Source organism: Lepisosteus oculatus, unplaced genomic scaffold (assembly GCF_040954835.1).
Source record: "Lepisosteus oculatus isolate fLepOcu1 unplaced genomic scaffold, fLepOcu1.hap2 HAP2_SCAFFOLD_53, whole genome shotgun sequence".
In the NCBI taxonomy this organism is placed as follows: Eukaryota; Metazoa; Chordata; class Actinopteri; order Semionotiformes; family Lepisosteidae; genus Lepisosteus; species Lepisosteus oculatus.
In genome coordinates, this window is record NW_027168075.1 from 878,261 (window position 1) to 892,166 (window position 13,906).

The following is a 13,906-nucleotide window of genomic DNA, read 5'->3' on the forward strand; positions in this document are numbered from 1 at the left end:
CAAACATTGCATTGCTATCGTCGTGGTGAACTATTTCTCCGCTGTTTAAAACTTGTTTGGTAAGTGTCATCAAATATGCTTGTCAATTTGTAGCGAAATCGATATACTGTATCATAATCCTTCAGCTATCTATAATGTAGTGAAACGGCTAATTAATATTGATAAATTCCCTTATTCACAGTGACTTTTGCTCAAACCCCTGTTGCATAATGGGTTAATTTTATATAAAAAAACATTTATATCATAGATATAATACAAGCTTTGAAATGAAATAGCACATTTCCAGGTTTCAGTTAAACATTTTTAAAAAAGCTCATGACTTTAAGCATTCTGAACATTGAGAATGTTATTTGGGAAACAAATGTTTATTATAATGTTTATGTTTAGGATCTGTCTCCTACTGAGTCAGCATGCAGCATTCAACACCATTAGGTTTAATATTAAAAAGTTGTGTATTTCCTGAATTGTTTTTTTTTATTCTTTTCTATTAGACCATACTAGACTGTGCAGGATATCATTTATTTGCCATTTTTGCCTTTTCCAGATACCTGGGAAACAAAGCTCATATCTCATTTGCCAATGGAGCCCAGTCCTAAGCCTGGTGCTCTGTCCCCCTCCCCGAAGGACACAGACTCGAATCGACCCGCGCCCTTAAGGCAACAGGATCTGATCTCCACGTACTGCCCGCCTCCCAAGATACAGCTTCTGAAGGACACCTTCCAAGAGAAACTGATGCAGGAAAAGGAGAAAAAAATGATCGCCATGTACAATCGGCGGCAGGAGGCAGCTCTACAGAAGATGAGAAAATGTTTCCAATATGTCAAATACGCTGCGGAGAAGAAGATGGGGAACAGCTATCGCTTCCAAGCCCAACAGGGCCCCGAGAAGAACATTGTGGGGTATGATCGGTCTTACCCCCTGAAGCCTATGGGTAACAGGAAAGTCTCCGGCCCTGGTGAGGTTCGGGCTGTGGACCGCCCGGACGCACAGAGTGATTCCTTGTTTGCCCCCACCCCGCCTCAGGATGGTCATGAGAGGCCCTGCGAGAGGCCGGGCAGGAGGGGCTCAAGAGTACGCAAACCTAAGGACAGGACTGTCCTCCCCATGGTGGCGACCCCTCCAGGGCAATGCCCTTCTCATGCCAATGGGAAGGAGCACTTTCAGTTGCAAGAGGAGCTACGAAAAGTGGCCGAGGCAGAGGCCGCGCTGAAGGAGGAGCATCGCCGGAGGGAGGCCAGTCTGCAGGATGAGATGCGCCGGAAGGAGGCCATGATGAAGGACGAGATTCGCCAGAAGGAGGCCATGATGCAGGCGAAGCTCTTCAGAGCTCAGGAGGAGCTGAGGATGGTTCCGAGAGAGATGGAAGACTCCAGAGAGGTGGCCGGAAGGGAAAATAGAGGTGAGGCAGAGCGAGCTTTGCCCCAGAGGACCATGGGCCAACCACCGCTCTAAGGCCGTGCCTCTTCTGACCTGCAGAATGGAGAAGCAAAAAGCCTTCACTCCAAGGAAAGCCCTTCCTATCAGAGGAGACAACCTTGATTATGGTTCTCCAATGGAAGATGGCGGATGCGCAGAATCGCACTTTCCCTCTGCGCTTTCCCATCAGGAGAGACGTCAAGTGAGCCCTTGCAGCCGTGGGCTAGAAGACGTCCCCTGTGGAAGGAGAAAGTATCTCAAGAAAGCAAGGCTCCCTGAAAGCGACGTGTCAGCGGCACAGGCCGCGCAGGGCCACTTCAGAAATAACACCACATGTCTGGATGAACAAACTCTGTCAGTGGAAAACAGATATTTGTCCCCTACAAGTCTGATGTGCCCTACCGCTGAGCAATTTCCATATGAGAATAGCCAGAGTGGAAACCCTCAGCTGGTGCCCTGTGAACTGTGTCACGGGAAGTTTGCTGTAGAGAGGCTGGAGAAACACAGCAAGATCTGCAAGAAGCTTCAGAATTCAAAGAGGAAGGTTTTTGACTCTTTCAAGCACAGGGCCAAGGGAACAGAACTGGAGACATACATCCATAAGAAGAAGGTTAAACCGCCAATCGTGGTAAGGGCTATCCTTAAACTCTTTCCAAGCTTCCCTTTTTTTCTCCTAGAGTCAGACTCAGCTTATAAATCAATGTAAACAATAAATAAGTGTTTTATGAAGTACTCTTCTGAAAAACTGCCGCAAAGGCACATTTGCCAGACAGAATAAATGTGTCTTAGTGACTTCTGAATTCTGTTGTAAAAATCTACATATCAAGCAAATAGCACTCACAGGAAACAAAACCATAACTACGTAAATTGTACTCTCTACCCAATGACCTGAAAGGTAGCCCCAGAAAGCTACGTTATTACTGTATTGATATTTTCTTGCCTTGTGAATGGTTTGCGACCAGACTGTGTACGCAGTGCTAGTCTGGACTTTTTCTGGAAGCTGTTTTATTGGTTTCATTTCCTGTTCCCAGCTGAGAAAGAACAACTGGAGGCAGAAGCACGAGGATTTCATTCGGAGCATCAAACAGGCCAGGGAGGTGCAGCAGGTGATCACGCAAGGAGGGAAAGTTGTGAACCTGCCCCAGCCCCCCGCGAATCCAAACCCCGACTACGTGCCCTGCCCTCACTGCGGCTGGCGCTTTGCCCCCAGGCCGGCACAGAGGCACTTCCCCAAGTGTCAGCACATCAGGAGCCGCCCTCCTCCTCCTCCTCGCAGATGAAAACTGATGTGAAGAAGAGCAAAAGAGTCATGATCTTGGCTCACGACTCACGTCCTGCTTTTTCTTTTTAGAAACACATTTAGCACAGTTCATCCGTATGATGATGAAAAAAAAATGTTACCTTATTTTAATTAAATGATTTTTTTTTGGTGGACTGGTGTTTGCGTAGCTGTGGTTATTTCAGTTTTTCTCTTATCATTCATACACCTTGACCTCCTAAAAATAATTTTTCAACCTGGAACGTACAATTAGCAGGCAATAGAACAGGTCACATTGGTCTTGGAACCATCAAAAAGCAGTATTCACACATTCTCGGCATCAATTTTCCTTAAAAACAACTGAAAAAGCAAGGTAAAGAGTGATTGATTTTTTTAATGAAAGTTATTTGATTTAATTTATTTAATTTTCATAATATTTGAAATATGTTGGGATTAATGTGACTCAATATTATCTGCAGCTCTTACACTCCAGGCACCTGATAAAGTGGAACGCAGTGTCTTTGCCTTACATGGCGCTCAGCTCTTCCTCAATCCCAGCAGAAGCACCAGCAGAAGCAGCAGCCTCCGGGTCCTGCCTCATGCACAGCTTAAAATGCAACACCAAGTAATACAACAAACAACAGGGAAAACCATTCACGATCAGACACATCCGTTGATTGCTGGCTCTCAGTAAAGGGACATTGCATCATTACATCACAAAATAGACTACATTTCAAGGTTAAAGAATTACCATGTTCTGCGATTCAGAACGAGGCAGCAAAACGTCCTATAATCTGTTGTGGCCCTATGACATTGTAAAGGAGCAGGCTTGTGAATACATCTCGTTTAATCCAATGGAAATATAACTCTCAACTTTTTTACGTTTTTGCCAATAAATAATACTACATTGTTAACTCTGCATAAAGAACCTTGGAATGGAACGTTTTTTGCAGTGAAATGTTTGCTGCATAACCTATACCCTTTCTCTCCTACATCACATTGCATTAGTCATTACAGTGATTAGTGAGCAGGAAGGGCTGCATCACATCGCAATTTGTGTGGAACTTGAATGCGAATTTGTTACAACATGGCGTAACTTACAGTCCTTTCACAAAATTCATGATTTTGTGCTCAATTTTGAGTTTGTAAAGTTTTTCTATAATGTCAATGATTTTATTTTGTGACTGAAATTAAATACTTTTGTGTCTGCAAAATTGGGACTGTAGTTCCACCTTAACCAACTAGTACTGTATGTCTTTGGACTGTGGGAAGAAACTGGAGCACCTGGAAGAAATCCACACAAATGAAGGGAGAACATACAATTCCATCCAGACTGCACCCCAGGAATTGAACCCAGGACCCCAGCTCTGTGAACCACAGTGCCAGCTCATTGCTATAGTCACTATAATTAATGTCAAAACTCATTTGCAAATGAGCAGCCTGGGATCCAAAAGGATCAAGACAAGGATCCAAACAAAGCACTATCCCAAAGCTTGGCTTTGTACCGTATATAATACAGGGCTTGATGCAGAAGGCAGATAATCAAAGTCCATGCAATAATTGCTAAGGGAAAGTGACTTTGTGTTCTTGGAGGGAAGTCACTCAACATGGAGCTGTGTTAGTGAAATGATTGTTCTGATGTACGGCTGATGTCCAAACACTGAAAACATGATTGTGTATGCAATCGCACTCCTGAGCTCCATTGGGTATGGTTAAAATAACTTTTTATAGTTCATCACATTCAAAGTGTGTGTACTTGATGAAAGTGTAACACGCATTTGGAGGAGTTATTCAGGATTTTCTTTCATTCAACTATTTCAAGACCCATTATTTTCAGATGTTGTAGTATACGTGAATAATGAAAGGCCTTCATATTACACAATGTAGGAATGACTTTGCAGGTGTGAAGAATAAAAGATTAATTCAGCTCACTTTGGGGAGTTTCACAATGGCCCTCCTTATAGAAATGTGGGTTTGATTAAAGGAGTGAAGAAAAAGCACTGAATAATATTTGCTTCTGTAAACGTAATCATCTCAAAATATGGTTGAAGAAACTGAAGACGGTTAAACATAATCCAAAACGTATAAGGTCAATTTAAGTACAACCAGAATTCTAGTGTTTATGCAATGCATCTGTGGGTTGATATGAAATATGGCCGTACTTAAACTAAACGAGGTTATCGAGAGCATATTCCGAATACGGCTTTGGCCAGTTGTACTGTGAACTGCGAGGACCGTATCTTATCCTGAACGGGCTGTGCGAATACCGTCCTCTGCTGGCAGAAGGAATAGATTACAACGGCACTGTATTGGCGATTAGTCCTATTGCTAGAATATTGAAACAACAAGGAGTCCGCGGAGTCAAGCAATGCTGAATAAACAAGTACCTGAAATTCAATAGGATTTTGTGTATTGATTACAAATAGGTGTGGAATTCTCATGTACAGTGGTATTCATGGATTCCTTACACAAGCAGCAGTTGTTATGATGCTTTCGTAATCTGAATATAAATCTGTTATCTACTTAAAACTGTAATTATTGAATAGATTAATGTCTTTGAAATGCTTCATTAACTGGGCAGTTTCCATGTTTGGAAATGTTTTTATTTTGATTGCTGATTGCTAGATACTGTATGTTTAATAGGCATGCTGTTAATATTTTCTACAAGAGCCAAATAAGACAGTTATGCTGTAGTAAGTTCTATATAAGTTATATAACATAAGTTATATTTTGTTCTGAGGTCAATTTGAATCTCATACTAAATAACTGGTGTCCTTTTATCTGAGAAACACTACCTGATTGATCACCTGATGCCTAGAAATTAGCATGCACAGTAGCCCAGCGTTTAGCATTGCTAGCTCACAGTGCTGAGGCCCTGGGTACACTTCTGGACCTGGGGTGCTATCTGTATGGAGCTTGTATGTTCTCCCCATGTTTGCATGAGTTTGCTTTGGGTGCTCCGGCTTCCTCCCACAGTTCAAAGAACTACTGGTAGGTTAATTGGCTTCTGGGATAATTGGTGAGTGTCTGTGTCTTCCCTGCATTGGACTACCATCCAGTCCCAGGTATCTCCTGCTTATTACTTTCTGAGGCTCTGGCTCCCCCGTGCCCCCCGACCCCCCGACCCCCTGACCCCCTGACCCTGAATTGGATGAAGCGGTTAGAAAATGGGTGGTTTCTGTTATGCTCTGGTCATGCTCTGCCATAGCAACAACTTGTAAAAAATGCAGATGCTAGGATTTAACTCAAAGAAGGAGCTCAGAGCACTGTGTTGGCATCACTGTACAGGTGTCTGGTGTGTTTTAGAACATATGTTAAAATCTTATTTACTAACTTCTAGACTTTTTACCCCCCATATCAGCCTGCAGGTGCACAGTGGTCTGTGGACACCCTCCTTGCTCTGTCGTAAAACAGGAAATAAAAAGCAACTGGTTTTGACTTTAATGCACTGACACTGTGGAACTCACAGAACTCTCTTGTCAGAAAGGCAGCTTCTAACAGCTTTTAAGTGAAGACTAAGAACACTTTTCTATTTTATTAAAATAGATTATTATGTTTTAATTAAATATATGTTATAAATGTTAAAACGACAGCTCGTATAAGCTTGTATTTTTACCTTTCGATCATTTTTAGAATTGCGTTGAGTTGCTTTTACCATGATAAACAGTACAAAATATGAGGTGTTGAACTTGTCTAAAGTTTTAAAGCGCTTTATGACGTAAAGTGTGATGACAGTCCTTGGCGGTCTATGTAACAATTCTTCTTGAAGTAGGTCATCGGGCCAACAGTATATAAACATTACAGCTCAAGTGCTTTTGTATCTGAACGCTTTTAGGTAAGTAATTTAGCAGCTGCGGTATTAATCGTGATTTTAATGGCAAATTCAATTGCAGGTAAAATAAAAATGGCGGATAACTTTCTTTCTAGCTTCGTGAAGCGGTCGCGCCACATTATACATATATACCATAATAAGAAACATAATATGTACAGTAGAATTTTTCACTTTAAGCTGGCATTATCCAGAACCGGGTCAGGGCCCGGACCCGGACCGTGCAGTGTGGTCCGTCGGCCTTCTAAAGATGTTTAGGAGATCGGGGCGCCCTTGGATTTGATTAGAAACTTGCATAATTTCTTAACTTGACCCCATTATCTTAAAAAAAACGGCCAGGCCAAGACCAAAGCATGAAGGCTGCGAGGATCGGGGGACTCTCATTTTTGGTCACAGCGTACAGTAGTAGATCAGTAACCTCTGTTTATCGTGATAACCTTTAATTATTTTCCAGTACTTTTTTAAATGATAAAACACATTGTCTCGCCAGTTTTGCTAAAGATACGGTTTTAGTGTTTACGCATAAATTTGTAAGCTGTAGGTTTAAATCTCGTGGTCTTATTTTCTGCATTTTCATCGTAAGGGAAGGCGCTCGTTTGCGATTTACGCGCTGAATATTGTAAGCAGAGGAGCCTTAAGGCACAGCCTCGCCTTAACACCATCGTTTGCATTGTCATTGTCATCCAGAAAAGCAGTCGTAAGAAAATGAATCTGTGGTGGCTCCGAACATTAAAAAAACTATATCTAGACTGCAAATACATCCCAATCTTACTATCAACACGTTTTAAGACCCCTCTCCTTTCCACCGGTATACAAGCTAAGAGAGAAATATTGGAAATCCCATCTGAAGTAGCCCTCGTCTCACCTTCGGAGCTGTGAGCGATGGGGATCATAATTAAAAGGGGTACAGTTACTTTGAAAATGTGTATGTGATACTTAAATTTAAATAAAATAAAAAGATAAATTATATAACACAGACTGCTATCTATGTCCATGTGTTTAAGACGTATGAATCGGTTTTAAAACAGGCACACCCCTTCTCACAAATCCGACTGGAGTCTCAGTCCGTCGTCGCGATGAATTAGGAGCTCAGATGTAGGCTAAGTGATTGCAATTTACTTATTTAAAAGAACCACTTCAAATCAAAAGGGAGACATTTTGTAATGGTAGTTATCGTATTATAGTATACGATAACTGTATACGTAGTATACGTAATTGTAGATATACAGTACATAAAGGGTATGAATAGGTGTGAGCTTTTACTGTATATTTAATATTTTATCTGACCCACTTGTAGAAACCGCCTACTCAGATTTATTTAAGTGGTCTGCCACCATAAAGACAGAAAAATATAATGACACCCTGTTACATTAACTGTAAAATAAACGCCGTAACTGCGGCCATGTGAAAATTTGGATAAAGATTATACAAACATCCTAAGGAGCTCTATGACATATGAGCGTCGTAATAATGGTTGGTGACCTGACGTAACAGTGCTCCCTGAATTACGTGATCTGTATATACCCAAATACAGATATATCACATAGGGAGATGCAGTCAAACATTGCATTGCTATCGTCGTGGTGAACTATTTCTCCGCTGTTTAAAACTTGTTTGGTAAGTGTCATCAAATATGCTTGTCAATTTGTAGCGAAATCGATATACTGTATCATAATCCTTCAGCTATCTATAATGTAGTGAAACGGCTAATTAATATTGATAAATTCCCTTATTCACAGTGACTTTTGCTCAAACCCCTGTTGCATAATGGGTTAATTTTATATAAAAAAACATTTATATCATAGATATAATACAAGCTTTGAAATGAAATAGCACATTTCCAGGTTTCAGTTAAACATTTTTAAAAAAGCTCATGACTTTAAGCATTCTGAACATTGAGAATGTTATTTGGGAAACAAATGTTTATTATAATGTTTATGTTTAGGATCTGTCTCCTACTGAGTCAGCATGCAGCATTCAACACCATTAGGTTTAATATTAAAAAGTTGTGTATTTCCTGAATTGTTTTTTTTTTTATTCTTTTCTATTAGACCATACTAGACTGTGCAGGATATCATTTATTTGCCATTTTTGCCTTTTCCAGATACCTGGGAAACAAAGCTCATATCTCATTTGCCAATGGAGCCCAGTCCTAAGCCTGGTGCTCTGTCCCCCTCCCCGAAGGACACAGACTCGAATCGACCCGCGCCCTTAAGGCAACAGGATCTGATCTCCACGTACTGCCCGCCTCCCAAGATACAGCTTCTGAAGGACACCTTCCAAGAGAAACTGATGCAGGAAAAGGAGAAAAAAATGATCGCCATGTACAATCGGCGGCAGGAGGCAGCTCTACAGAAGATGAGAAAATGTTTCCAATATGTCAAATACGCTGCGGAGAAGAAGATGGGGAACAGCTATCGCTTCCAAGCCCAACAGGGCCCCGAGAAGAACATTGTGGGGTATGATCGGTCTTACCCCCTGAAGCCTATGGGTAACAGGAAAGTCTCCGGCCCTGGTGAGGTTCGGGCTGTGGACCGCCCGGAAGCACAGAGTGATTCCTTGTTTGCCCCCACCCCGCCTCAGGATGGTCATGAGAGGCCCTGCGAGAGGCCGGGCAGGAGGGGCTCAAGAGTACGCAAACCTAAGGACAGGACTGTCCTCCCCATGGTGGCGACCCCTCCAGGGCAATGCCCTTCTCATGCCAATGGGAAGGAGCACTTTCAGTTGCAAGAGGAGCTACGAAAAGTGGCCGAGGCAGAGGCCGCGCTGAAGGAGGAGCATCGCCGGAGGGAGGCCAGCCTGCAGGATGAGATGCGCCGGAAGGAGGCCATGATGAAGGACGAGATTCGCCAGAAGGAGGCCATGATGCAGGCGAAGCTCTTCAGAGCTCAGGAGGAGCTGAGGATGGTTCCGAGAGAGATGGAAGACTCCAGAGAGGTGGCCGGAAGGGAAAATAGAGGCGAGGCAGAGCGAGCTTTGCCCCAGAGGACCATGGGCCAACCACCGCTCTAAGGCCGTGCCTCTTCTGACCTGCAGAATGGAGAAGCAAAAAGCCTTCACTCCAAGGAAAGCCCTTCCTATCAGAGGAGACAACCTTGATTATGGTTCTCCAATGGAAGATGGCGGATGCGCAGAATCGCACTTTCCCTCTGCGCTTTCCCATCAGGAGAGACGTCAAGTGAGCCCTTGCAGCCGTGGGCTAGAAGACGTCCCCTGTGGAAGGAGAAAGTATCTCAAGAAAGCAAGGCTCCCTGAAAGCGACGTGTCAGCGGCACAGGCCGCGCAGGGCCACTTCAGAAATAACACCACATGTCTGGATGAACAAACTCTGTCAGTGGAAAACAGATATTTGTCCCCTACAAGTCTGATCTGCCCTACCGCTGAGCAATTTCCATATGAGAATAGCCAGAGTGGAAACCCTCAGCTGGTGCCCTGTGAACTGTGTCACGGGAAGTTTGCTGTAGAGAGGCTGGAGAAACACAGCAAGATCTGCAAGAAGCTTCAGAATTCAAAGAGGAAGGTTTTTGACTCTTTCAAGCACAGGGCCAAGGGAACAGAACTGGAGACATACATCCATAAGAAGAAGGTTAAACCGCCAATCGTGGTAAGGGCTATCCTTAAACTCTTTCCAAGCTTCCCTTGTTTTCTCCTAGAGTCAGACTCAGCTTATAAATCAATGTAAACAATAAATAAGTGTTTTATGAAGTACTCTTCTGAAAAACTGCCGCAAAGGCACATTTGCCAGACAGAATAAATGTGTCTTAGTGACTTCTGAATTCTGTTGTAAAAATCTACATATCAAGCAAATAGCACTCACAGGAAACAAAACCATAACTACGTAAATTCTACTCTCTACCCAATGACCTGAAAGGTAGCCCCAGAAAGCTACGTTATTACTGTATTGATATTTTCTTGCCTTGTGAATGGTTTGCGACCAGACTGTGTACGCAGTGCTAGTCTGGACTTTTTCTGGAAGCTGTTTTATTGGTTTCATTTCCTGTTCCCAGCTGAGAAAGAACAACTGGAGGCAGAAGCACGAGGATTTCATTCGGAGCATCAAACAGGCCAGGGAGGTGCAGCAGGTGATCACGCAAGGAGGGAAAGTTGTGAACCTGCCCCAGCCCCCCGCGAATCCAAACCCCGACTACGTGCCCTGCCCTCACTGCGGCCGGCGCTTTGCCCCCAGGCCGGCACAGAGGCACTTCCCCAAGTGTCAGCACATCAGGAGCCGCCCTCCTCCTCCTCCTCGCAGATGAAAACTGATGTGAAGAAGAGCAAAAGAGTCATGATCTTGGCTCACGACTCACGTCCTGCTTTTTCTTTTTAGAAACACATTTAGCACAGTTCATCCGTATGATGATGAAAAAAAAATGTTACCTTATTTTAATTAAATGATTTTTTTTGGTGGACTGGTGTTTGCGTAGCTGTGGTTATTTCAGTTTTTCTCTTATCATTCATACACCTTGACCTCCTAAAAATAATTTTTCAACCTGGAACGTACAATTAGCAGGCAATAGAACAGGTCACATTGGTCTTGGAACCATCAAAAAGCAGTATTCACACATTCTCGGCATCACTTTTCCTTAAAAACAACTGAAAAAGCAAGGTAAAGAGTGATTGATTTTTTTAATGAAAGTTATTTGATTTAATTTATTTAATTTTCATAATATTTGAAATATGTTGGGATTAATGTGACTCAATATTATCTGCAGCTCTTACACTCCAGGCACCTGATAAAGTGGAACGCAGTGTCTTTGCCTTACATGGCGCTCAGCTCTTCCTCAATCCCAGCAGAAGCACCAGCAGAAGCAGCAGCCTCCGGGTCCTGCCTCATGCACAGCTTAAAATGCAACACCAAGTAATACAACAAACAACAGGGAAAACCATTCACGATCAGACACATCCGTTGATTGCTGGCTCTCAGTAAAGGGACATTGCATCATTACATCACAAAATAGACTACATTTTCAAGGTTAAAGAATTACCATGTTCTGCGATTCAGAACGAGGCAGCAAAACTTCCTGTAATCTGATGTGGCCCTGTGACATTGTAAAGGAGCAGGCTTGTGAATACATCTCGTTTAATCCAATGGAAATATTGCTCTCAACTTTTTTACGTTTTTGCCAATAAATAATATTACATTGTTAACTCTGCATAAAGAACCTTGGAATGGAACGTTTTTTGCAGTGAAATGTTTGCTGCATAACCTATACCTTTTCTCTCCTACATCACATTGCATTAGTCATTACAGTGATTAGTGAGCAGGAAGGGCTGCATCACATCGCAATTTGTGTGGAACTTGAATGCGAATTTGTTACAACATGGCGTAACTTACAGTCCTTTCACAAAATTCATGATTTTGTGCTCAATTTTGAGTTTGTAAAGTTTTTCTATAATGTCAATGATTTTATTTTGTGGCTGAAATTAAATAATTTTGTGTCTGCAAAATTGGGACTGCAGTTCCACCTTAACCTACTAGTACTGTATGTCTTTGGACTGTGGGAAGAAACTGGAGCACCTGGAAGAAATCCACACAAATGAAGGGAGAACATACAATTCCATCCAGACTGCACCCCAGGAATTGAACCCAGGACCCCAGCTCTGTGAACCACAGTGCCAGCTCATTGCTATAGTCACTATAATTAATATCAAAACTCATTTGCAAATGAGCAGCCTGGGATCCAAAAGGATCAAGACAAGGATCCAAACAAAGCACTATCCCAAAGCTTGGCTTTGTACCGTATATAATACAGGGCTTGATGCAGAAGGCAGATAATCAAAGTCCATGCAATAATTGCTAAGGGAAAGTGACTTTGTGTTCTTGGAGGGAAGTCACTCAACACGGAGCTGTGTTAGTGAAATGATTGTTCTGATGTACGGCTGATGTCCAAACACTGAAAACATGATTGTGTATGCAATCGCACTCCTGAGCTCCATTGGGTATGGTTAAAATAACTTTTTATAGTTCATCACATTCAAAGTGTGTGTACTTGATGAAAGTGTAACACGCATTTGGAGGAGTTATTCAGGATTTTCTTTCATTCAACTATTTCAAGACCCATTATTTTCAGATGTTGTAGTATACGTGAATAATGAAAGGCCTTCATATTACACAATGTAGGAATGACTTCGCAGGTGTGAAGAATAAAAGATTAATTCAGCTCACTTTGGGGAGTTTCACAATGGCCCTCCTTATAGAAATGTGGGTTTGATTAAAGGAGTGAAGAAAAAGCACTGAATAATATTTGCTTCTGTAAACGTAATCATCTCAAAATATGGTTGAAGAAATTGAAGAAGGTTAAACATAATCCAAAACGTATAAGGTCAATTTAAGTACAACCAGAATTCTAGTGTTTATGCAATGCATCTGTGGGTTGATATGAAATATGGCCGTACTTAAACTAAACGAGGTTATCGAGAGCATATTCCGAATACGGCTTTGGCCAGTTGTACTGTGAACTGCGAGGACCGTATCTTATCCTGAACGGGCTGTGCGAATACCGTCCTCTGCTGGCAGAAGGAATAGATTACAACGGCACTGTATTGGCGATTAGTCCTATTGCTAGAATATTGAAACAACAAGGAGTCCGCGGAGTCAAGCAATGCTGAATAAACAAGTACCTGAAATTCAATAGGATTTTGTGTATTGATTACAAATAGGTGTGGAATTCTCATGTACAGTGGTATTCATGGATTCCTTACACAAGCAGCAGTTGTTATGATGCTTTCGTAATCTGAATATAAATCTGTTATCTACTTAAAACTGTAATTATTGAATAGATTAATGTCTTTGAAATGCTTCATTAACTGGGCAGTTTCCATGTTTGGAAATGTTTTTATTTTGATTGCTGATTGCTAGATACTGTATGTTTAATAGGCATGCTGTTAATATTTTCTACAAGAGCCAAATAAGACAGTTATGCTATAGTAAGTTCTATATAAGTTATATAACATAAGTTACATTTTGTTCTGAGGTCAATTTGAATCTCATACTAAATAACTGGTGTCCTTTTATCTGAGAAACACTACCTGATTGATCACCTGATGCCTAGAAATTTGCATGCACAGTAGCCCAGCGTTTAGCATTGCTAGCTCACAGTGCTGAGGCCCTGGGTACACTTCTGGACCTGGGGTGCTATCTGTATGGAGCTTGTATGTTCTCCCCATGTTTGCATGAGTTTGCTTTGGGTGCTCCGGCTTCCTCCCACAGTTCAAAGAACTACTGGTAGGTTAATTGGCTTCTGGGATAATTGGTGAGTGTCTGTGTCTTCCCTGCATTGGACTACCATCCAGTCCCAGGTATCTCCTGCTTATTACTTTCTGAGGCTCTGGCTCCCCCGTGCCCCGCGACCCCCTGACCACCTGACCCTGAATTGGATGAAGCGGTTAGAAAATGGGTGGTT

The 13,906-nt window shown here is 42.2% G+C and overlaps 2 protein-coding genes across 2 annotated transcripts; both read left to right on the forward strand.

Moving 5' to 3' along the window:
* On the forward strand, positions 1-2,806 carry LOC138231306 (uncharacterized). The gene is made up of 3 exons (XM_069186538.1): positions 1-59; positions 545-2,044; positions 2,448-2,806. Exon 2 carries the CDS (start codon positions 580-582, stop codon positions 1,450-1,452), a length of 873 nt encoding a protein of 290 aa, XP_069042639.1. The 5' UTR covers positions 1-59; positions 545-579; the 3' UTR covers positions 1,453-2,044; positions 2,448-2,806.
* A 5,255-nt stretch (positions 2,807-8,061) lies between these two features.
* LOC138231301 (uncharacterized) lies at positions 8,062-10,837 on the forward strand. The gene is made up of 3 exons (XM_069186532.1): positions 8,062-8,120; positions 8,608-10,107; positions 10,511-10,837. Exon 2 carries the CDS (start codon positions 8,643-8,645, stop codon positions 9,513-9,515), a length of 873 nt encoding a protein of 290 aa, XP_069042633.1. The 5' UTR covers positions 8,062-8,120; positions 8,608-8,642; the 3' UTR covers positions 9,516-10,107; positions 10,511-10,837.
* The last annotated feature ends 3,069 nt before the right edge of the window (positions 10,838-13,906 follow it).